The 26,070-nt window shown below is 35.8% G+C and overlaps 1 protein-coding gene across 3 annotated transcripts; it reads left to right on the top strand.

The window, feature by feature from the left end:
* Positions 1-1,864: 1,864 nt before the first annotated feature.
* LOC112529146 (mediator of RNA polymerase II transcription subunit 34) lies at positions 1,865-25,355 on the top strand. Of its 3 annotated transcripts, XM_025140228.1 has the most exons (20): positions 1,865-1,976; positions 8,784-9,004; positions 10,572-10,718; positions 11,025-11,240; positions 13,691-13,795; positions 13,910-14,014; positions 14,095-14,217; positions 15,599-15,687; positions 15,850-15,886; positions 15,963-15,996; positions 20,637-20,689; positions 20,759-20,836; positions 20,914-20,979; positions 21,592-21,658; positions 21,764-21,817; positions 22,438-22,545; positions 22,929-22,993; positions 23,188-23,266; positions 23,664-23,881; positions 24,940-25,355. In XM_025140228.1, exons 1-20 carry the CDS (start codon positions 1,901-1,903, stop codon positions 25,141-25,143), a joined length of 2,145 nt encoding a protein of 714 aa, XP_024995996.1. In that variant the 5' UTR covers positions 1,865-1,900; the 3' UTR covers positions 25,144-25,355. The 3 variants fall into 3 exon arrangements, with proteins under 3 accessions (XP_024995996.1, XP_024995997.1, XP_024995998.1); XM_025140230.1 differs by lacking the exon at positions 1,865-1,976 and having other exon boundaries at positions 8,889-9,004; positions 10,595-10,718; XM_025140229.1 differs by lacking the exons at positions 22,929-22,993; positions 24,940-25,355 and having other exon boundaries at positions 23,664-23,751.
* Positions 25,356-26,070: the final 715 nt, after the last annotated feature.

Genomic DNA, 26,070 nt, shown 5'->3' with positions numbered 1-26,070 from the left:
TATATATCTATATTATACATATATACATACATATATAGAAGAGGGATCAAATAAAAACCACCCTCATCTGTGAAAACCTTACAAACCAATCTCATTCATCCATTTTCTTGATCAATAGTCAATATTAGATTAGTTTATATTAGAAAATAAAAATAAATAAATAAATAAAAGTTTATTTTTTAATTGAAACAAGGGCAAAAATGTAAAACATATGATTCTATAATCGAGGCAACAAGATCATGTATATCCTAATATTAATGAAACAAAATCGTTGTTTTAAAAACTATATATATCATCTTATACTTTCAAAAAATCTAACAAAAAATGTTCGAATAATCTTGAAAATTATAGGTTTGCTAAAAATATCTTCATTTTATGTTCAAATATTATAAACAAAATAACATCATCATAAAAATATGTTAAAATAAGGACCCGATGAAATTAGGTATATCGTAATAAACTTTGAAACATAAAACACACTGTAATCAAGTTAACATAATGAAATCTTTTGAATAATAGAACAATTTTTTTTTACCATTACATTTCATGAATGAAATGGTTTCACCGTTTCATCATTACACAAATCAACCTATTGTTAGAGTAAACATATGTTATTTTCATGTTTTCAATACATGGATCCGTTTCAATCTTATTATGAAATGGTTTCACTGTTTGCTTCCATACACACAAATTTTTTAACATTAACATATCAACCATTACAATAACCATTATATGAATCTGTTTCACAACTATAACACTTTACACATTATATGAACCATTATATGAAACAACAGGTATTGTCATGCATTTTTATGTTTTCACTCTTTGCTTCCATTAATCATTTTTATAGTCAAACTATTTAATATTGTTTACGTTACAAAACTTATAGGAAACAAGGTTATCAAAAAAAAATATATTATATTATGCAACAATTTCATCCATAAAATTTTCGAAATCTGAACAAGTTTTATTAAATTAGTGCCATTTTTTCAAATAGAAAATATTTTGTATCCTAATAAATTATGCAACAATTTCATCCATAAAAGTTTTGATATCTGAACACGTTTCATTAAGTTACTGCATCCACTATACCATACAAATTCATAACCATTAAGGTAACAAGATCATCTAAAAAAATAAAATAAATAATTGAAACAATTTCATCAACAATTGTTGATAAGATCAAACAACAACTGATTTCAAAATTCATGTTTTTATTCAGTATAATCGTGAAAATAAATAAAACGTATTTATTGTGAAAAAACTAAATTAAGAAAAAGATTTAACTCCTACCATATTAAACATTTTATTTCTTATATTTCTAAAATTAACAATACTTATTACCTTTCAGTATTAATCAAAAAACAATGGAAATGACTATCAAACCCTTACTGATTAAAATTAATTAAAAAAATCGAAATTTTCTTATTGGTCGAAATTGGTTTGCATGGTTTTTAAGAATTGAGCGGTTTTCAATGTACTCGGTTAAGTGAACATCAAGTCACATTACCTTATCGGGTGAACATGGTAATGACCAAGAATCTTACCCGGTAAGAACGAGACAAAGACCAAAAGTCTTACCGATAAGTGAGAAAGACGATTCTTAACACGGTAAACACTTACCGGGTAAATTATTACATACGATACCGTTTTGGTTGACTAAATCTTACCCGGTAAGTAAATGATAGTGTTAAATTTTATCGATAAGCCCTTACCAGATAAGCATTTGGTAAACAGCTAATTAGTTTGAGCTTATAAGTTATTAGTAAAATGGAAAACCTGAAGGAGCAGATCCACCGGGTCAGCCTGACCCGGGAAATCGGATATTTGTTACGTCTACGGGTTAACTGAAATCAGAGGGTATACGAGCTGCAGCGAAATCGTAGCGGGAGGGTCCGAAATGGCAGCAAGTAGTAGTACAGAGGATCTTTTACAGGAGCTTCTCAATGTCGAGTTGGAGCTTCAAGATGTTCAAGGTTTTCTCCTTTCGTCTCTCTTTTCTGTGTGTATTTTGACGCATATGAGAAATATATATATATATGCACACACACACATTGTGTGTGTATATTTGCGATTTCTTAATGCGTTTTACGACAGGATAGGGTTCTGTTTGATTTTTGAGTGTAATTAGTTGTATTATTTATCATGAAAATGAACAAAAGGTGTTATTTTGGGTAGAATATTTGTTAGTTTGGGTTAACTTATATAGAAAGTATCAGTGGTAGATAAAGAATGATTTGAAAGTATGATAAAATATTTAAAATCAATTTGAAAACTGTTAGGTTATATGCATATGTGTATAAACTTGATTCAAAACTTCACAACTGCACACTGCTTGCTCTAGTTGATGAGGTTTCCAAGTCCAGAATAGGGATACCATGAAATTTCAGGAACTTACTTAGCTTTCTTTTGTTATCGTTTGAGATCTCATCTAGAATACGGATTATGGTTCTTTTTTTTCTTTAAATACCGGATGTTTCCCTTCAATAAAATGACGATTGAGCATTCATTGTAATTGCTTCAAGTTCAATTATTCACATTTGGTATAAGAGCAAGCATCAATGTTTTTTTTTTGAGAATAGAGAACTCCTCTGCAATGGCAAACTCAAACACAAAGAAGTTTGTCCAACCAACTATTTCTACATTTGATGGCTACTATGTAACATCCTGTTTCCGGGGGTATCGTCCTTTACCCTTAGTACCAGTGAATGAAAGAAACTTCATATCTTAAACTTTTATTTCATTATAATAGAGTTATTATAACAGCGGAAATGCGGAAATTTACAACTTATAATATTCTAACATCTTAAAATAGCAACACTTCAGTTTGTTCCTACTCCTTGATTCCTGAGATACATACATGAATACGTAAGCTAAAAGCTTAGTGGGTAGTTATGGTTTCATGATAAAACATTCTTTCCAAATAGTTAAAATAATTCTTATAAACTTTCATGTATAAAAACATTTCTTTGAGATCTCATGGTTACATGTTAAGTAAACCAACTTCTCACAGGTTCTTTAACCTCTGGTCCACATAAGGGCTGCCCAATAAGGTCCTTTTGCAAGACGTACCTTCTTTCTGTATCCTGTACGTTGGATATTTAAATGGTTATACTTAACATGTCAAAAAACTTTCATATACCACATATGCATCATGACATAAAAGGTGTACTTTGCCACATAATCATAACATAACTTTTACAAGAAGATATGACAATACTCTTTCATGCATAAAACATTTATATATATAGCATGATGTATCCCAGTAAATCTCATAACGTACTCACCTTGATTATGCCTAGATTTTCCCTTAATTCCTATCTTCAAGCTTGATTAGGTATAAGGAGAGAGATTTCTTATTTTTGGTGTGGAACTAATAGTAACACTTCAATCACTATTTATAGGTAAATTCATTGCTTTAGCTACTTCTTGTTCTTCTTGCTCCCAAGATTGTACTCTTATGATAGTTTAACACCTCATTTTTGAGGATAAGAGAATCTTGACACCTCATGCTTAATATAAAGGAAATCTTGAGACCTCATGCTTCTAGCTTTCATTTGTCATGCTTCTAGCTCTTGCTTGTCATCATGATTTTTGCCAACACATGCTTCTAGCCTTGACAACTCATAACTAGCTTGCTTTGTCATAAGATTTTTGTGGCTCATGTTGTTTGTTTATAAGTAGCTTTGTAAGCTACTTTCCTTATAAATATGATAGTTGATAAATGCTACAGCTGTTGGACTCTTTTAAGAGGACTTAATTTACTTACAAAATCTTTTATTTAACGCTTAAACATTGAGATTTAGCAAATAAAGAAACTTGGGTGTTACAACTACGACCATTGGTCTTTGTTGATGGAAAATTTTCTTCGTAGCAAGGAAATGTGGAATTTAGTAGAAGAGGGGATCACAACTGTTACAGGCACTGCTACTGTAGGAGACCTGGAAAAGTCTGTTGAGTGTAGTCTGGCCATGACCTCTATAACTGCCTCTTCCTCTATTGCTACTTTCACTGCCCACTTTGAGTAAGTACCTACTCTTCTTCTCTTTGACTAAGCAAATGTTGCTCATGAACCGGAAGACTTCCATGTAATTCATCAATCATCAACCGTCATGGGGTCCAAGTCATTAGATTCCATTATCGAACATACAACGTAATTGAATTTGGGAGTGGATCTAAGTACCTTGGATACCACTTTGTCATGTATCACATTATCTCCATTAGCCTTCATCTTGTTAACCAAAACCCTAGCTATGCATGTTCCTGCCCGCTCTCCTTCCTTCATGTACAACAATTCATACTTCTTCCTTAATGCTTGTAACAGGGACCTTGACTTTAGTAGATTCTTAGTACTTGTCTTTCATTGAATCCCATATTCCTTTTGAAGTACCTTTAACAAGAATGGTGTCCAAAATTTCCCGATCAATCGCTTGGAACAGGTAGTTCTTCACCCTCATGTCCTTCAGCTTAGCATGATCCAAGGACTTTTTCTGGTCTCGTGCAGTAGCAGGGACTGCAATAGCTGTGATCCCCTCTTCTACAAAATTCCACGTTTCTTTGATACGAAGGAAATTTTCCATCAATAAAGACCAATGGTTTAGGAATAGCTGGTTGGACAAACTTCTCTATGTTTGTGTTTGCCATTGCATAGGCGTTCCCTATTCTAAAAAAACACACTGATGTTTGTTCTGATACCAAATGTGAAGAATTGAACTTGAAGCAATTACAATGAATGCTCAATCATCATCTTGTTGAAGGGAAACTTACAGTATTTAAAGGGAAAGAAAGAACCATAATCCCTATCATAGAGGAGATTTCAACCGATAACAAGAGACTCGATCAAAGCTCAGGGATTTTATTGACCGACTCAAATGAAGTTGACTTGGCCCTTAAAGACGTTTTTCAACACAGATTTCTGAAATCTACTATTTTTATAAGTTTGACACTGCTGCAATGATTGTTTGAGTGAGTATGGAAATCATGTTGTTATAGTTTTTAGACTGGAAAATGACTAATGGGTGAGTGTTGCCGTGATATTGATAATGGTGATGAAAATTTAGATTAAATACAAAGCTGAGGTCTTCTCTGATGTTTGATTGGGCTAAACAGGAAAAGGGGATTTGGGTTTTGGAACTATGGAGTATATGCATAACTAAGAATGTTCTTGCTGAAAAGAAAATCATCATGGGCATACCGAAATGGTAAGAGTACACTCATTCTGGTTATTGAAAATTTCATTTATAGGAGAAATGAAAATGTGATAAGTAGGGGTGCACAAAAAACCGTCAACCCGCAAAACCCGCCCAACCCAACCCGCTAACAACCCAATTAAACCCAACCTGCCAAACCGCCGCTAATATATAATTTTTATAAAATTATATATATATATATGTTTATTATGTATATATATATATATATATATATATTAATAATGTATAATTTTTATTGATATTATGTTTGTATTTCATTTTAGCTAAACGTATAGGTTACCAAAAGAGATTCACGATCAAAGAATGATGACAAATAATCTAATTAATAAGAGAAAATTATTGAAATCCTTTTTGCAGCAATAACAAATTCATATGTCGGAGAATATGAATGATACTAATAGATATTTTGTTGACGAATCCATCAATCTAAATACCCCGTCATTTGATGTTGTACTTTAGTGGAAATAAAATGTTTAGTTATAGCATTTCGCTACAACAACATTAGATCTTATAGGATGTCTAAAATGTCTAAACGTCCTAATATGATTCTTTATAGGACGAAACAAGAAAAATGTCTTATCTAAAAGAGTTACAATATGTTTATAGGATGATTTTGGACGTCCTAACAAATTCTATGACGCTTTTAAAATAAAGTATCATATTAGTTATTTTATACGACACGACATGAAAAGTGTATATGAACATAGGTGTCCTATAAATAGATGAGTTTCAGGGACACTTCTCAAAATATTTATATAAAATAACTAATACGACATTTTATTTAAAGATCATTCAAAAACACTTGTTGAAGCTTCCAAAGACGTCATGTAAACCTATTGTAACCTTTTTAGATAGGACGCTATATAGTATGGTCTATAAACTTAAGTTTTATGAATTATTTCATTCGTCAAATTTATGTAACTACTAACCCGCCAACCCAACCCAACCCGCCTCAACCCGCAAGGGTTGGGTTGGGTTATACTTTTGAATGGGTTGGGGTGGGTTGAGATTTTTCCAAACCGCCATAATTGGGTTGGGTTGTAAAAATGTTGTAAACCGCCCAACCCAACCCGCATGCACCCGTAGTGATATGGGGTCTTATTTACTTGATCTGAGGAGAAACGAGGTTCGGAGCACATAATAGAGAATTGAGAATGTAGGAAAATGGCATAAATAAGAAGAAGCAAATGGTAGCTCAAAGTTAAGGAAAAATATTTATATGAACACTGAGCAAGCATGACAGATTGGTTATAAGGGTTTACATTGTTTTGTTCAATGAAAAACAAGTTGTCAATGGTAGGACTTGAGAATAGTACATGCAACTACTTTGGTTGCTACCTTCTTGAAGTGTCGATGGGGTATAAAAACACCAACACGGTTGTAGCAGATCACTTTCTGATTTTTTCAGTAGCAAGGCCAACCCTGACTGCTTTGCTTCAATGGGTTTCTCTTTCCCCTAGAACGAAAGTGTTGTTTTTATCTAATAGAAGTGTTGTGGTCCTCCACAAGCTTTAACAGTACAAACTGTGAAAAGCAGTTGTGTTTTACATTGAGTAAGATAAATTATTTCTGTCCACATAGTATTAATGCCTATCTTTTCCGTTGTGCCCTGCTTATTGTAAAAAAGGAATTTGTCAAGGATGCCTGTTTCTTTTATGGTTATTGCATTAAAATCAAATCTCTTACTGGACTGCATGCTATCAAGGTCTTCAACTTTGACAGTTTTACTCCATGTGAAACTTCACACCTCTCTCATGTTACGCCAGTTTGTTCGAGAGTATCTCCAAATGTTGTTTGGATGAGAGAACAGTTATCCTATTGGGTCTAGTAACTCCTTTTTTCCCAGCCTTCTTTTTTGGGAGGAATTTCTCTGATAATGTCCTTATGGTGCTTGTTAGAAATTATCATAAAGCTCATGTATTCCTAAATCTTTTCTATGCTTGTCACACAAAATCCTATCATTTGGCGAGATAGAAATTCCTTACCTTTCGTAGATATTCAAATTTCCCTTAATCCATATTTCAGATTAGATTTCGTTTCTAGTTGAAATTCCTCTAATATCGTTTTGAAGTGCAACCTTTTTGTGCTCAAATCTCAGCTTCTGGTACAAAAAAACTATAAAAGAGGTCCAGCTTATCATGGCTATTTTATTATGAAAAGGTCCTTATGAGTCAAGGTGGTAATGGAGTGGGTTGGGATAAGGAGACCCTACCTTTTTAGAGGGTCGCATGGATATTAAGCATCTTGCAGGATGGAATAAAACTCACATGCTATCCATCTTTAGAAGATTGTCAAACTAAATTTGGAAGTTCTGCTGGGCTGGGTGGGTTATGGACCCTCACACTCACAAGATGAAACTTCCCCGTGTGATAAAAAAATCACTGGGATTGTTCTTCAGTCTCAAGAAAGAGGTGTTTATCTTGAGACCTCTTGCATGAAACATATTTTCCACAAACTTGAAACCACTATTTTTGTTGGTCTCTAACTTATTCCCTGGTGTAATTGCTAGCCTCTCCTTGACGTTAGACATCGTAACTCTTTTGAGGCTCAGACATAATGCGTCTACTAGGTCCATTTTTCTCAATCGTTCTGAAACTCTTCTGGTCTCCTCATCCTGACTATTCAAATTTGTAATGCTTTCCCTTTCGGCGTGTCCTATGTTCAAGGTTCCAAATAGCATGAGGCGTGGCGGCAAGGCCAAGCCTCAAGCCTTGGAAGCCACGTCGAGGTCACGGTGTTTTTCAAGGCGTGATTTATGGCTGCAAATCTCTATATCATATATAATATTATATACATAAACATATGTTTTCTACTATTACTCAATGAATCAATGATAATAAACAATGTAGAATAAGTTACATATTAAAACCACAAGGGTGGTGCCTGATTGGTTTGAGCTTGGCTCCAAATGTCAAAAGTACCAGGAGGTCCTAGGTTCAAATCCAAGGAGGAAAAAAATCCCCTTGTGGCCATGGAGGTTCAAATGCGGTGACTCTGGGCTATCTGCAAAGCAGGTGGTCGCCCTGGGATTAGTCGGCTCGCATAGCGGGTTGGATATCCAGGTTAATAAAAAAAAATAAGACATTAAAAAGATATGTAAAATCAAATATTGTGTTACAAAAACCGCACATTACGCCATGGAGTGCATAAGGCATAACGTGGCGTGGGACACAAGCCTTGAGCCACCGATCGCCATGGCGAGCTTTTTCAAACAGTGCCTATGCTAATGACTCTGAGGATGCTGTCTTGTCGGTTATTTTTGGGGGGAAAAGTAAAAACCAAGTAAATTTTAATTACAATCAGATGGCATAATCCAACATAATCTTTGGCTCGTAGCTTTTCGTTCGAAGGAATGTTCCTTATTATGATTTTCATCCAATGGTTAGTTTGTCATAAGCGAATTTTTATCAAGGTATTTCTACTTTCCATTGATCTGCTTCTTTACACTGCTTGTCTCCTACATACCCAAGAAGAAAAATCTATTAGGCATCGGTTTTCTTTTAATCTTCTACTCATAAGAGATTAATTTTCATTTGAATAGTATATTAATGTAATTTATACTTTATTTTCCAGATGAAATAAAGAGCTTGCTTGATAAGCAAGAGAAGCTGTATGAGAAACAGTCAGAACTTAAAGCAGTGTTGGAAAGTTATCAAGGATTGGAAAAACCTGATAATGATGGTGCAGCTCCTCAAGCAGAGAACTGGTCAGGGTCTTTTGAATGGGATGATGAAGCTGATGATATTAGATTTAATATATTTGGCATACCTGGTTATCGTGCAAACCAGCAGGAGGTTGGTGCTTGCTTTGGCGATACATACTGTTGTGCAAAGCAAATGAGACATAAAACATATTCCTGATTTTACTTGAAGAGTTCTTTATGTACATACTGTTGTGCAACAAATGAGACACATTCCTAGCTCGCATGAGTAGTTTTTAGTGCATCTTCGGTGTTCCTTTCTTTCTTCTTTCTGTTCTGTGTTGCAATCTTTTTGTACTTACATTGTCCCTTTCTAAATTACAAAAATGGCAAGTAGCAATGCTTAGTAAACCTTTTGTTTATAGCTTCAGAAGTGGTATTCTTTTTGCTCCCTTTTTAGCCTCCCTATGGTATTTCTTTTATAAGCCTTGTTAGTTGAAAGCTGTAGAAGGAAACTTGATCACAAAGAACAAAGTTTTAGTTGCTCATCGTCCCTATTTGTCTTTTCTTGCTGATGCCAAGTTTCAGTGTTTCACAGTGGATTTCCTCCCATTGAATTTCCATCATCTCATAATATTTAACTTACGGATATGGTTAAGCCTGTTCCTTAGTTGCAACTATTTTCCCACATAATTGACATGTTTGGTCTGTGCATCCTCATTCTTTTGTGGAGTCTTTTCTGTCTACAGTGTCACTTTTCATATCATCGTTTTTTTACTTTGAATATTTTTTAGAAAGCCAAGATTCCTCCCACTTATTGGATCTTCATATGGTGTTAGTTTCACTAGGATGTCCTCTTTGTCTATGTTGAAGAGTCTGATGGAGCCATTAATTATGTAGTTCACTTCTACTAGGTAAGCAATAGTGGTCCAGTTAGTGATGCTCACTTTTCCTACTTAGTTTTATTTAGCTGATCACTGCCCTATCAGGCTATCATTCTTGAGTGAGCTGGAGCGGTCCATCTTATCCACTGAACTAGCTAGAAGCAAACACTTCTGGTCTCTACGAGGGAAATCCTCACATCGAGTCTTTACGAGTTCATCCGGAACAAAGCGAAACCCTTCCGGTTGGGAAGATGCAGATAAAACACCAATAACCAAATGTCCCCTTATCATCATCATGTTGTATCCCTTTTCATGTTTAGACAGCGTTGAGACTTGTTACCTTACTTTTATAAGATTTGTGTCTCGTTGGTCTATCCCTTGTTGGGAATTTGTACAAGTATTATTTAGTTCCCTGGTTTTCAACACTCATAAAGAATTGTACCCGGCAAATAGTTGGATTGATAGCATAGACATATCTGCATTATGGCAAATTTATGCACGCATTCTTTGTAGCCATGACAACATAATTGACCCTTCTTGTGCTCCAGAAGTTTATTTTATTGTATTCTTAATCTACGATGGTATTTTATTTTACTTTGTAAGCAATTGCAATATACCTGCCTTATCACTTCCTACTCTTTCTAGGTTTAACAATTTGGCAGTTTGTGGGAATCAGTGTCCACATTATTCATTGGCTTAAAAGATTGTTTCTATTATGTTTCCCTTTGTGGATGTTCATGCTATACTCTATTCAGGGAAAATGTTCTAGATTCTTTCACTAGATGTGAATTTTATCATCAAATGTCTTTAATTGGCTAATCAACAGTTGCTTATCAGATCATTAATGCTATCATGAGCAGAAGAGATGTGCTTGTTATCATGGCTGCTGGTGGAGGCAAGAGCCTCTGCTACCAACTTCCAGCTGTTATACGTCATGGAATTGCTCTTGTTGTCAGTCCTTTGCTTTCTCTTATTCAGGATCAGGTATTTTTTTCTGTTAATATGCTGTATTGCTTAGTAGTAACTGCCTGATTTATACTTCCTACGTCCCAAAATAAGAGTCCATATTTCTATTTTTAGTTTGTCACAAAATAAATGTCCACTTTCAAATGTATGCGCCTATTTTTCAATTCTATCCTTAATTATGATATGGGAAAAATTCATTACTCCCTCTATTATTAAGGGTAAAAATGTCATTAGTTAACAGAAAGTGTAACTAAACTCTGTGACTTTTTCATTGTGGACATTATTTTGTGACTGAGGGAGTAATTGAGATATTTACTGCTTCAGGTTATGGGGTTGACTGCTTTAGGGATCCCAGCATCTATGCTAACCTCAACAACTAGCAAGGAAGATGAGAAATATATATACAAAGCACTCGAAAAAGGAGAAGGGGACCTTAAAGTATTGTATGTTACACCAGAAAAAGTTTCCAAGAGCAAGAGATTTGTGTCGAAACTTGAAAAGTGCCACCATGCAGGCCGTCTTTCTTTGATTGCAATTGATGTAAGTTCACTATTTTGGTTGTGTCAGTTACAGTTTCTTAACATGATTGATATCAAAGGTGTGAGTGGAGTAGATGTACGCATAATAAACAAATAACCAGCACAAAAGTGCAGAGGGAACTTGCTTCCAAATTTTGTTTATTTCTGGGAAATTTCAGCTGATGTTAAATAAATGAGGTGCATAACTGCATATTTGAGATGCATAAACCAAACAAAACCTGGTATATTCCACTCGGAAGTGGGGTTTGGAAGCGGTAGGATGTACACAGACTTTTCAGCTACCCCTCAAGAGGCTGTTTGCATGAGACCCCCCCCCCCCCAAAGGAGGGATTATGAAATGATTTTGGAAATACATGAGAGAAACAGAAAGTTCATAGTTTGTTAACATTTTTTGGAAGTTTTGAAGATTTTGAAAAGAAACTGGAGAGCAAGTAACATGTGAAAAATAAGAGTAGAGAAAGAGTGTGCACAAGTAGCGACAAGGACGATAAACAGCAAGGACAAATCACATATGTGAGAAAAAAGGTTAAAACAAGCAAGGACAGTAAGGCCAAGTACGAGAAAAAGTATATTGGAGATGTATATAGGATCATAAAAGGTCTATGAAAGCTGTCGTTGTGGATTGTTATGCCAATTGTGTCCTGGGGTCGTTACATGCATGGTAAGCCAGTTCAAGGCATCTGAAAGTTCCTTGAATAGGATGATTTTCGATTCTACCAAGATGAGATTGGTATAAAGGGAGAGCACCTTGACTTTGTAGGGTGTACAAGATTTAGGGTCATGTAAATGTCTTCTTTAAAATTCCAAACCTGAGCATTATACCAGAGAATTCATCTAAATGGTTTTCAACCATTTTCTGTATATCTCGACACAATATTTTTACATGTCTTGAAGGGCCTAACCAGTGCCTCTTTAAGTAAAAGTGAAATGTTACATCAGGCATGGACTGTGAAGCTTGTGGAGCAAAGGTAGTCACTTGGTTGGGTTTGGCTCCACGATTGTTGTTTGTGTTTTATCATTATATATAATTTTCATAGTTGCATTTCTAGCTCCATGATGGAATGGTCGGAGAGCCATAGGGGTGTTGAAATAATCGAAACGGAATAACCCACGAGGACCAAATGAAGTTTGGGTTAAATGGTTCGGGTTATTCTGTTATTCGGTTATTTTGGTTTGGTTTTCAGTTATTTTTATTCAGGTTCGGATAAATTGAATGAGGAATTATACATACATATTAATATATATGGGGTCGGGTTCAGTGGTAAACCGCAAAAAAATGAAAAGCTGAGGATAACTGTTCATCTAGACGGTATGCACATGTGAATACAAGTAATTTCTAAGCAATTCGTCTGATATGCATACGTGCATAAAAACCAAGTAACAACTTCAATTACTTGTATGCACATGTGTATACCGTCTAGATGAATGGTTACTAGAGTGTTTCCCAGTTTTTCATTTTTTGGGGGGTTTTCCCTTGCTCCCCCCCCCCTCTCTCTCTCTCTCTATATATATATATATAGATGAGCGATCAAATGCAAACCACCCATACTTGTACAAACCGTGCAAACCACTCTCATCCATCGATTTCATTGTCTAATCTTATGAAATTTTTTCATGAAATTGTTTAATCTTATGAAATTGTTTCATATAATACTTTTTTGGATGAAGTTGTTTCATATATGGTTATGAAATTGTTTCATATTAATGCTTATGAAATTTTAATGAGAATGTTTCATGTATTTCTCTAAAATTAATATAATGAAGATAATAATATCCATGATTTAACACCCTCCACAATAAAAAAGATTAATCAACCTCTTATAATTACAAAAATATGAACAAAATGAAAAATTATGATTGGTTGAATGAGGTTTGTACGGTTTGTACAAATAGCGTGGTTTGCAAAGTAAACCTCCTCTCTCTCTCTCTCTCTATATATATATATATATATATGTATATATAAATTATTTTGAAATTTGAAACAAATATTAATAAAATGCTTATTCAGTTATTTCATACAGTTTCGGTTAAACCAAATAAGGTATTATTATTTTTCTCCCGCCTCCTTGGTTCCGAGTTTCAAGTTTTATCTTAAACCTTTGAAAAAAATTATCAAAATGAGACCCTAATTCGGTTTACCTGATAACTAAACCAAATAACCTGAGACCGATTAAACCAAAGCTTATTTGGTTCGGTTATTAGTTTGGTCTGGGGAACATTATAAACCAAATAAACCGACCGTATAACACCCCTGGATAGCCAAGTGGCCAACGGGTGAACATTTACCGCTACCACTCACAAGGTAGCTGGCTTGTGTCATGAGCCGCTTGTGTTTAGAGAGGTTTCTGTTTATCCATTCTTGTAGCTGCCATACTTTGAATATAAACACGGTTTCATGTATCTATTTTCACCGTTGTTGACGTGTAAAGAAATATATTGATTAATTTGCAGGAGGCACATTGCTGTAGTCAGTGGGGTCATGACTTCCGTCCAGACTACAAGAATCTTGGTATATTGAAGACTCAGTTTCCTGATGTACCTCTTGTTGCTTTGACTGTATGTCTTTGTTCACATCCATCTATTTTTGAATTCATTTCCTTCCCATGTAAAATTTGATTGGAATAACGAGGTTTAAGCTTTCATAATATTATATTTGGTTTTTTTCTCTAGGCAACTGCTACAAAGAAGGTCCAATTAGATCTGATGGCGATGCTAAACATTCCAAAATGCATAAAATTTGTTAGCACAGTGAACAGACCAAATCTGTTTTATATGGTAAAGCTGTTACTAGCTGATCATGGGTTTCAGTAACCTGCTATATATTATGAGCTAGAACTGTATGGCTTACGTGGCAGGTTCGAGAGAAATCATCTGTTGGAAAGGTAGTCATTGATGACATTGCTGAGTTCATACAGAGTTCATATACAAACAATGAATCTGGAATTGTTTATTGCTTCTCCAGGAAGGAGTGTGAGCAGGTCTGTGTCTTGCACAAATAGTTTTAACTTAATTTGTTGCCATCCTCCTGTGATCATCATTTTACGGTAATTTACTGCATATAATGCCAAACTGTTGTAGGAACTTTTAGAAATTATGCTTCATAAGTCCTACATGGCATGTGATTATTGGTGACGATTTGAAATTCTTGAGAAGTGGGGTTGGTTCTGTCCAAGGCACCTTTACCTATTTTATTGCTGCATGAGGCTGGTGTCTTTGACTTTATAATCTTGTTGCTTGCTTAAGCATGCGTTTCTCCACCTTACCCTTATGGAATTTGTACAACTCTCTGGATATTCATTTATGGAGAATTTTCCATGAAATAAGTTTTTTACTAAGCATATAACAGTTGGTGGAAATGATTCGTAGAAGAAATATATAGACATAAGTGGACCATGGACTATGGACCAAGACAACATAACCCAACTGAAAAACATAAGAGTTCACATATAATGATGTAAATTCCCTATATCTCTAAGACTCCTCAGGCTGGAGCATATATATGTTGAACAAGCCAACTTGTTGCATCCATGGTCAATTTGTGCTCCACATAGATGCTTCCTCAAACTGTAAACTTGATTTGTCGAACACCGCCAGATTGGCTCAATGGGAGATTCAGGGGAGGTACTGACATCCTTTTCCTTTATGAAACGACAATCCATCTCAATGTGATTGGCATACTCTATGAAAGATCTTGTTTTGGAAATGTTAACAGCAGCTTCATTAGCATATCTATCAATGTCAGTAGTGGGATCACTCAACTCTTTTGATATCTTCGGCACTGAGGTCATATGTCTTTTGTTTTTGGAAGTGTGAGGTCAAATATTTACTGATGAGTTTGATGTTTACAGGGCTACTTTTCCTGGCATGATAATCTTTCCTTGTGTTAGGAGTGCAAGTGAGGAAAGGAAAATATCTTTACCTGCTATGTACTAGAGTTGTGCTGGCTTGCAAATGATCAAACATAACCTTTCAATGTTATAGACTAAAGTTATAACCTTTCAATGTTATAGACTAAAGTTTGGTTTAAAACGGCACATAACAAAATAAATGTCAAGGTCCAAGGGTTATAGCTAGGAAATGCAAAGTGACAGATAACAAATAGGAACATCACTGTCTTGAGAGATGGCAGGGTTAGCAAAGTGTTGTGTTGTCGTGTTCGAAATTGAAACTAATATACATATTAGTTGTCATCTCTCTCTGATAAGGTTGATGTAAGAGTTTTTCTGGACCATATTAGTGGCTCTAATGCTTCATGATGAGGTACTTCTTTGTGTTTGTCTGGAATTTGAACTTATGGCAAGTGTGTGCACCTCTATTGTCAATATATTTACTATATTCTTTTGTGCTCAAGGACCATAGGTTGCAAAGGAATTGCGTGAGAGAGGGGTTTCAGCTGATCATTATCATGCAGATATGGATGTCAATGTCCGTGAAAAAGTTCATATGCGGTAAATGTAGTTTCAGATGTTCTTTACTGTGGATGTTTACTCTATCATCTTTTACTTACTTTCATCAGCTTTCGTATGTAGAAAGTATCATTACAAAGCCAAAATTGATTTAGAGTTTACTTATTCCTTACAAATAATAATGAACCATATACTTTTCGACAGGTGGAGCAGTAGCAAGTTGCAGGTCATTGTTGGGACGGTACGGTTGCTAGTATTACCTTTTAACTCTATTTATAATTCCAGTTAGTCAATATAGCTCTGTTTTTTTCTAACAGGTGGCTTTTGGTATGGGAATTAACAAACCAGATGGTTAGTAGTCATTCTTCACCTACTATTTGTAATGTTTTACCTCGTGGAGACTTGCATGAAAGCATTTTTCCATGCCATCTCATAAGCACAAGTGATTTGTCATCGACATCGACACATCGTACACAGACATGTATAGTATAATTGCGTATTGTTTTGAACAGCATCTTCCAACCAATATATAATGCAGGTAAGTATGTGGGAATCCATATATACAATAGTTTTTTTTTTCCATAGTATATCATTATCATCACTCACATAAATTAACAAGAAATAATAGACAAATAAATCAGAAATTTACATGGCGACTCTTGTTGGAAGAAATTTACATAAGCTTTTAAGTCATGCTTATGCTGCCAATTAGCTCCAAGATATTGAAGTTGAGGAATTAAACCCAAAAGACTCAATAATGAAGAGATGGGGTAACAAAATAGAGAGAGATGTGCAAATTGCAATAAACAGGGTTGTAGCATTATAGAAATGAAACCCAAAAGACTCAATAATGAAGAGATGGGGTAACAAAATAGAGAGAGATGTGCAAATTGCAATAAACAGGGTTGTAGCATTATAGAAATGAACGCATATGAAGATGCTTGCCACAAATTTCTATTATCTATTTCTTGTATTCTGTTTACAAATACATGAGACCATATTTATAGAGGGTACAATGTCGGTTAAGTGTGGTTGAATTGACAGGTGACTGTATTAGGCTATCACTTGAACTTGGCCAACATATGAGCCAGGTTATCTGCGATACCATCCTTCAACACATGAACACATCAACACATCACAATTTGCCTTGGCAACAATATCTCCAATAGAACGCTAATGAACATCAATGTGCGTTATCCTCTCATGATGCATTAGATTTTTGGTGAAGCATATAGCACTTTGACTGTTGTAATGACAGTTGCACCATGATCCAAGCTAGCTCATCAAACAAACCTCTCAACGAGGTAATTTCTTTAATTGGTTGGGTAACCGCTATATGCCATTGTAGTTGAAGAGCAACTCTATGCTGTAAAGTCGCCATTTGTCGAACTGCACAATCCCAAAAATGAATACATGGGTGAATTGGCAAAACCACGTTATAAGATTCAAAAAGGAGGGGAAACCCAAACCTTAAAAGGAAATCCAGCTCTTGGCAGATCCCTAATATCATTAAAGTCGATGATGAAGACACTAAGGAATGAAGGCCAAGGGGTGTTAATTGAATTAGGAAATGTGGAAGCTGAGAACAAGGGTAGCAAAACGTTATCGGACAACATGGAGAAACTAATAAAGGAGTATGAGGCTGTTTTTTGTATAGATGGGTTGCCACCAAAAAGAGGGAGAGAACATGGGATTGTGCTTAAGCAAGGAGTAGAACCGGTCAAATTTTGCCCTTATCGTTACCCGCAATACCATAAGGATGAGACCGAAAAATTGGTCAAAGAAATGTTGAGTGCAATAATAATCCAATATAGCCAAAGTCCATTCTCAAGTCCGGTACTTTTGGTTAAAAAGGACGGGAGTTGGAGATTTTGTGTTGACTATAGAGCTTTAAATAAAAATATAGTACCGAGCAAATTTCCAATCCCGATAATTGAGGAGTTGCTAGATGAATTATATGGGGCTGCTTATTTTTCAAAACTGGATCTTAAATCTGGATATCACCAAATCAGAATGAAGGAGGACGTACACGAAACCGCTTTTAGAACACATGAAGGCCACTATGAGTTTCTGGTTATGCCTTTTAGCCTATCCAATGCTCCGTCAACATTTCAAGCACCGATGAACTATATATTTCGACCTTTTTTAAGAAAATTCGTGTTGGTATTTTTTGACAATATTCTGGTGTATAGGGACGAAAGTGACCATGTAAAGCACTTACGGGAGGTCTTTAAGGTGCTATAGGAAAACAACTTGTATGTGAATTGGAAAAAGTGTGAGTTCGGCCAAGAAGAACTAGTATATTTGGGGCACATGGTCTCAAAAAAAGGGGTGTCTATAGATATGACAAAAGTTGTGGCAATGCTCAAATGGCCAACACCAAAAACTATAACACAACTAAGGGGATTTTTGGGTTTAACCGGTTACTACAGAAAATTCATCAAGGGGTACGGGCATATTTCGAGGCCTTTAACGAATTTGTTGAAGAAACAAGGATTCAAGTGGCAAGAGGCAGCTGATGTGGCCTTCGAAGAATTAAAGAAGGCATTGACTTCAGCCCCAGTTTTGAAGCTGCTAGATTTTAATCAGCCATTTGAAATTGAAATAGACGCATTGGGCCATGGCGTTGGGGAGGTATTACAGCAAGGGGGACAGCCGATCGCATACCACAACCAAGTGTTGGGTCAGGTTGCTCGATAGAAACACATATATGAGAAGGAACTCATGGCCATTGTATTTGTTGTAACAAAGTGGCGATCGTACTTGATCGGAACGAAGTTCGTTGCAAGGACAGACCAACAAAGCTTGAAGTTTTTAGTGAAGCAAAGGTTGGTGGAACCACAATACCATAAGTGGTTAACCAAGCTTTTGGGATACGAGTTTGAAATCATTTACAAAGCAGGAAAGACAAACCAAGCAGCAGATGCACTATCAAGGAGAGACGTACAGTGCTCTACAATGGGGGACCTCAATGGAGACAATGGGAGACCATCAAAGAGGAAATAACCGATGATTCATTTCTAAATAGGGTAATGTCCGAGCTACAATCACAAGAAGGGGGGCACACAGGATTTGAAGTAAGGCAAGGTTTATTATGGTACAAGGATAGGTCGGTAATCTAGAAGTCATCACAATTGATTCCTATCATTTTGGAGGAATTTCATGCATCACCAATGGGGGACACTCCAAGGAGGAGAGAACGTATCAAAGAATAGTATCTGAATTGTTTTGGGTGGGCATGAAGGGAGATACAAGGGAATGGGTCAAGAAGTGTGAGGTCTGTCAAAGAAATAAAAACCTAAGTGGAACACCTGCTGGCTTGTTGCAACCAATTTCACTACCGCTAATGGTATGGGAGGAATTGATTATGGATTTTATAGAAGGACTACCAAAATCGGAGGGCATAGATACAATTATGGTGGTAGTGGATTGGTTAAGCAAATACGCTCACTTCATTCCATTAAAACACCCATTTTCAGCAGCAACGATAGTCGAAGCTTTTATACGGGAGATTGTTGAACTACATGGCATTCTGAACTCGGTGATCACGGATAGGGATAAGGTTTTTCTTAGCAGTTTTTGGAAGGAGATTTTCCGATTACAAGGCACTAAGTTAAAGTTCACCACTGCATATCATCTACATTCCGACGGACAAACGGAAGTTGTCAACCGCAGCATTGAGCAGTACTTACGGTGTTTTACGTCAGACAAGCCACGACTATGGAAGAGGTGGCTGGCATGGACTGAATATTGGTACAATACCACGTATCACTGCTCCATTCGTTGTTGACCGTTTAAAACATTATATGGGAGAGATGCTCCAACAGTATTGCGCTTTAGAGAAGGCTCAACCGTTGTTCCAGCCGTGGAGCAAATGCTAAAAGACAGAGATTATGCGATTAATTTGCTATGAATGTTCTTAATGCAAGCACAACACAAAATAAAACAACAAGCTGATGTGCACAGGAAGGAGGTAAATTTTGACATTGGAGATATGGTTTTCTTGAAGCTTAGGCCTTACCGACAGAAATCTTTAAGTAGCAACAACCAAACGTTGTCCGCGCGTTTTTATGGACCATTTAAAGTGGTAGGCAAGGTGGGAAGGGTGGCTCATCGCTTGGAATTGCCAGCATCTATACGACTCCATCCAGTGTTTCATGTTTCTCAATTGAGGAGAGCAATCGGACAATGCGCCTCGTCAACCATATTGCCGAATCAATTAAATGACGATATGGAAATGATAGTAGAACCGGAAGATGTCCTACAAATACGAACAACAAAGGATGGAAGACAAGAGGCGTTAATCAAATGGAAGAATTTACTGTGATTGAAGCCTCCTGGGAAGATTGTGAAGTGTTGAAGATGCAATTTCCTTCTTTTCATCTTGAGGGCAAGATGCAAGTGTTGTGGATAAAGTAATAAGTCCTCAATTTTACAGATAACCATCTTATGTTTATTTTAATTGTTTTATTTGTTTTTCTTTAGGATCCGTTTTATTCTAGGAGTCTTTTACTTATTAGTTTAAATACCTTCATTGTTTACCTTTTTGGAATATAGAGATCAATTTATTATAATTCAAGTCTCTACAATTGAACAGGGAGAGACTGCAGCCTCTCGAAAGCTGTAGGGTTTTAATACTCTAATCTTGGCATCCTTTTATCGACTCTTATCAATTACCTGATGAATGATGCTATTGCATAAAAGATATCTGCTTCTTTGTGCCTCATGTGGGGAATATTAGGATCAGTTTGTTTACGCTCTCTGATTCTTTCACTTCCTTTTTTCTTGTTCCATGAAGTAGGTGGGCCATAGATACACATTGAAAAAGCCTTAATGTTCCACAACCTTTACAAACACATACAATTGGAAACATAAGCTGTTTAAACGAATAAATCCTAAATATTTGTGTGCTGCAGTCTTTAAAATGGTTCTTTATCTTATTCTTTTGACTTGTATGGTTTTATTATATTTTACATTGTATGTTGCTATAGTCAGGTTTGTCATACATCACAGCCTAGGTAAATCAATGGAGACTTACTACCAGGTTTGCAGCCTTCCATAAAAGCTTATTTTTAGCATGTAGTAGTCTTGTCTGTGACTTCTCTAATTCCAGGAAAGCGGTAGAGCAGGGCGGGACGGGCTTCCTTCTGAATGTCTACTTTACTTTAGGCCTGCAGATGTGCCTAGGCAGGTATAGATTGTTGGATGACATTTTTTCCATATATTCATTTACTTATATAATACCCTTCAACCACACTCTCGTTACAGAGTTCCATGGTCTTCTATGAGAATTCTGGGCTGCAAAATCTATATGACATGGTGCGATATTGTCAGGTATTCTTCTTTGCTAATCAATTGATTACTCCCATGTCAATGGTTTTATCTGAATATTAAATCATCACTCAAACAATTAATGGGTTGAATGTAGACAACACAACTTTTATCTGGAGTTTCTGTTGATAAAGAGTTGGATGGATTCTAGGAGAAATTTGACTAGTATAGATTTGGAAAGAATCCGATAGAGTGTACAACTTGTTTGGAACATTAAATATTGAGTTTTTGTCATATGGGAATCTTGTCGACGTGAAAGTTTGATGTCTTGATCATATGATGAAAAGACCTTATTTGGTATCGGCGTCTATAATCAACCCATATACCGACTTAATATGAAGGCTTCATGCATGCACACATATATTACAAAATTTGGGTCTCCATATCTTATGATACGATAGGCAATATGTTCGATGACACAAAATAGTGTAGTTTTTCACTAACAATTATGCTTATAACCCACATTGTGATCCTCCCTTGGCTGTCCAAGTTATTTGTTAGATAGAGCTTGTCCAAGAACTTGAGTGCAGAGATGATTACACATCTCAAAGACCGCCAAGGAAAATAATTGCTATCTTGTATATTACAACTAATTTGTATATCTTCTAACTGCAGTCTAAAAAAGAATGCCGTCGAAGTGCTTTCTTCCGACATTTTGCTGAGCCTCTGCAAGATTGTAATGGTATTTTATTCTGTTATCTTATTATGGGAACTAAAATACTCGCTCTTGTGGCCTTTTAGCAGGGGCAAGTGATGGCATGTTATAGTTTATTTTACACTATTGCAGGGATGTGCGATAACTGTGCCTTTTCATGTGAGGTCAAGGAAATTGATGCATCCGGTATGCATCTTTACTCTTATGAAAAGATAGCTTCTTAATTCTCAGAGATTGGTTCTTTCTTGTTATGGTATTCCTGAACGATTGGAGGGCCCTCATGGGCATGAGAGTAGATCAATGGGCAACCATCAAAGTTACCGAGGACAAAATTACCTATTGGCTTCCCATTAACTAAATTGGAAACTGACATTTTTCTCGTCAATCCATATAAATGGGACCCACAAACAAAAATGCTAAATGGTGAAAACAAATGCCCTAAGATTTAGAGAGTAGATTTGTTGAGCTCTTGTAAATAGGTTAAGGTTAGAACAAGGCAGGGATCGATTGGTAAGATCGAGTATGACCTTTTGCCATGTTTCGCTACTTTCTCGTTGTAACCCATCATAGGAATATACTAGTAGTAATCACTAGTTTGATATATGTGATAGATGAATATAAAGCAGATACAGAGGTGGCCACCATTGGTTGATAAAGGATGTGTTTGTCCTCTCTCTAGTAATCCAGTGTTTAGAGTAGTTTAATATGTACGCTTTTAGTTTGTGTGTAAATGATGAAAGACCCAGAATCTCTCTTCCAATCGTTTCTCCTATGGCATGGATACTTACACTAGGTCTGGATTGCAGGCCATGCAAGAGCTGTTGTATCTTTGCTGCAAGAAATCCAAGAAAAGGATCAGAGAGCAACGATGTTGCAACTGGTGGACAAATTGAAGGTTAAAAACAAGGAAGTAGGTCGGTAATCTCAAAGCTTGTAGATCTTTTGGCAAAGGATAATTTCTGCTTTCATTCTTAAGGTTTAGAAGATATTGTGTGATTCATTTGCTACTAGATATGCATAAGATGCTCCTAAATTACACTATTGACCTCAATCTCCATTCTTCATTTTATGTTCCCCATCCTCAGTTCTCTTCACCTCAAGTAAGTGGAAACCCAAAATCACCCGTTGTTTCTCCTAAATCTATCTGTTAGGCTGTTTAACATGTCAAAATTTCCAGTCTGTCTTACATGGTCTGATGAGAAATGAAGTCATGATTGTTGTCTCCGCGGAGAATGGGGATGGACCCACCACATGAAATGAGTGATAAAATTATTTTACTTTCCATGGTATTATTTAGGGTTTGAGTTGAAGAAGGATGAATTAGAGCAACTTGTCATTCAGCTTATTCTCCACCGGGTATTGGTAAGAATAATCACCTTTTAACACATCAAAATTAAAAAGAATATGGGTTCTCACATCTATCACTTCAAATTTTTGTTGTTTATCTAATGTTACTGTAATTCTCTATCCTCTATCTTTATCAACTGTTTTAATGTCATAATTGGCAAAGATATACAACTTTATATATGATTCTTTGGCTTTATTTTTGCATGCAGAAAGAAGAATTTTCTCATACAGCTTATGCCACTAATGCTTATGTGACAATTGGTCCACTTGCAAAGCATGTTTTGCATGGTAAGCCACGTCAGTTTTTTTAAATATATATACCATTCAAGTAACAACTGATCCATGACTAATACTAGAGTTCAAATCGATTCCCACCTTGGCCATAGTTCTCCATCTGTAAAATTAGGATTCAAAGTTTAGCTGTTTTCACTCGATTATAGTCATGACTAAACTGAAGTACTGAATTAAACTTGGAGCATGGCCGTAGATCCTTTGCCTTTTTCTGAAAAAGAGGTATTGCAATTTCCATCAAACATCCCAAGAAGGAAGTTGTTGCCAATTTTCAAAGGAGGGAGTATATTGTATCGTTTCATCATCCAAAAAATGGTTCTTTCTGCCAAAAAATGAACTCATGCTCTTTTTTCAGAATGTTCTATATTGCTTATTATTTTATGATGCTACACAGAGAAGAAGATTATTACGCTTGAGGTTACCAGTGGAGAAAGAAGTAGCACTGGCATCACAAAATCCTCCAAACGCAGCAGATACTCGGGATTGGAAGTCAAGCTTGATAATCTTCGCAAGGAACTCTCTTCTATTCATGGAGGAATATTTCCTCATTCTATTTTGTCAACACAGCAGATCAGCATGGTATGCTCTCAGAAACCGGAAACAACAGAACAGGTGACCATCCGAAACTCGTATAATAGACAGTTTGAAGCATGCATCTTATTGAAGTTAGTTAACTGTATGATTGTCCTTTTTCTTATTAGCCATTTAATGTTCCCGTTTATATGAAGTTAGAATATGTGATCATGGGCTCCATTTCCCCTTTTCTTGACAAAAGATGTATGGGTCCTATTTACTTGATGTAATGAAGATGTAACCATGAAATGAAGAATAGAGAATGAAGGAAAAAGATATAAACAAACCAAATGTTAGTTATTTATTTTAGGGCGAAATGCATCAAAATGTAACAAAGTTTGGTTTAGTTCCTATCTAGTGTAACGGATTAATTTTCTTTAATTGATGTAACGAAGTTCCAAAATTTCTTACTTTCTTCACATTTTAACCGATACCCTGTTAATCTTGTAACATATAATGACGTGGATACCCGTTTACAAATGTTCACGGAAGGGTCATGGCGAAATGGACGATAAACTTGAAATCCACATCATAAAATGTCACCAGATCAAAATGGGTAAAAAATAGGAATTTTATAAACTTTATTGCATTAAGCATGAAATTTTGAACCTTGCTACATTGATTAAGAAAAAAATTCTTGGTTACACTTACACAAAATAGGAACTAAGGGGCCGTGTACTAGATGCTTACTGGGTAAGCACTTACCGATATCAGTTACCCTACTGACATGACAAGGACCAAGAATCTTACCTAATAAGAAGCATAACAATTACCGAGAGTCGTACCTGGTAAGCGCTCACTGGGTTTAAGACTCTTACCAACAATCCGTTTTGATGGCCTAGAATGTTAAATGATAAGGTAAGTGAGAGTAATTTCTCTTGGCGGTAAGTGCTTACCCGGTAAGCATTCAGTAAACGACCCATAAGCAAATTTCATTGGATTTTGCCTGTATTTTAAGTTTTATTTATTCGACAATATAGTTTTATGGGAACCTGGATTATCATGGACAGCAGCAGAACAATTTATTCATCATTTCTTTTGACCCTATATCTCTGTAGTGAAGCAACTAAAGCTGGTTAATATCCTGTTACTTGCAGTTGGAGAAGATAATTGGTAAACTGAAGACACAGAAATATGGAGATAGAATTCTTGAAGTGATCGGAAAGCACGAATTTGATGAAGAACAAGGCCATCAAGATTCATCATCGGATAAAGAACGGCAAACGAGCGTAAACAAAAGTGCAAAGAGATCAAGAAATAAGAAGGTGGTTGTCATTGAGAGCAGTGAAAATGAAGATTGAAAGCAGGCTAATAGACTTGTATGTAGAGGACAACCTTGTTCCATGTATTGTTAGTCTTCTTCACCAAAGTGTGAAGCTGCTGCTGCTTGAAGCAGATTTTTGGTTCATCCGATAACGGAAAGTCCTGTGACAGAGATAACAACTTGAAGATTGAGATCCATATCTCAGTAGTCTAACCTTTCATCAACGCTTCAACCTAAAGTTTTTCATCATCATCATCCTGTACTACAGAGGTACACAATATAGTATATGTGTGTGTATATATATATATATATATATAGAGAGAGAGAGAGAGAGGGGGGAGAGGTTCACGGGAAAAACCTTAAAAAAATGAAAAACGGAAGAACATTCGGTACCCATTCATCTAGATGGTAAGCACATGTGCATGTAAGTAATTAAAATTGTTTCTGGGCTTTTATGTACATGTGCATATAAGACAAATTGCTTACAAGTTACTTATATGCACTAGTCCATACCGTCTAGATGAATGGTTACCGGTGTGTTCCTAAATTTTTCATTTTTTTGCAGTTTTCTTGACCCTATATATAGGATCCGGTTCAAATAAATATCATGAGACCGTAGGAATGAAAGGTTCATATGTGAATCATTTTTAAAAAATCCAAAAAAATCTATCTAAATATGCATATGTGAACTGATGTTACGGATTATTCATATGGGTTCACATATGCATCTTCAAATTGATTTTTTTCAGTGATTCACATATGAATCTTTTTTTCTTACCTTCTCACAATATCTAGCCTTCTTATTTGACCCTCCATGAACCATATACACACACAGAGAAAATTGGGTTCAGGGAAAATCACAAAAAATAGAAAACTAAGAAACATCTTAATAACCATGCATTTGCCCGATAACGCACATGTGCAAAAAAAGGGTTATGTACCTAAAAGACCTTTGCCCAACAAT

The sequence above is a fragment of the Cynara cardunculus genome, assembly GCF_001531365.2.
Source record: "Cynara cardunculus var. scolymus isolate 2C chromosome LG 16, CcrdV1, whole genome shotgun sequence".
In the NCBI taxonomy this organism is placed as follows: domain Eukaryota; kingdom Viridiplantae; phylum Streptophyta; class Magnoliopsida; order Asterales; family Asteraceae; genus Cynara; species Cynara cardunculus.
This window is presented reverse-complemented; position numbering and strand designations above follow the sequence as displayed.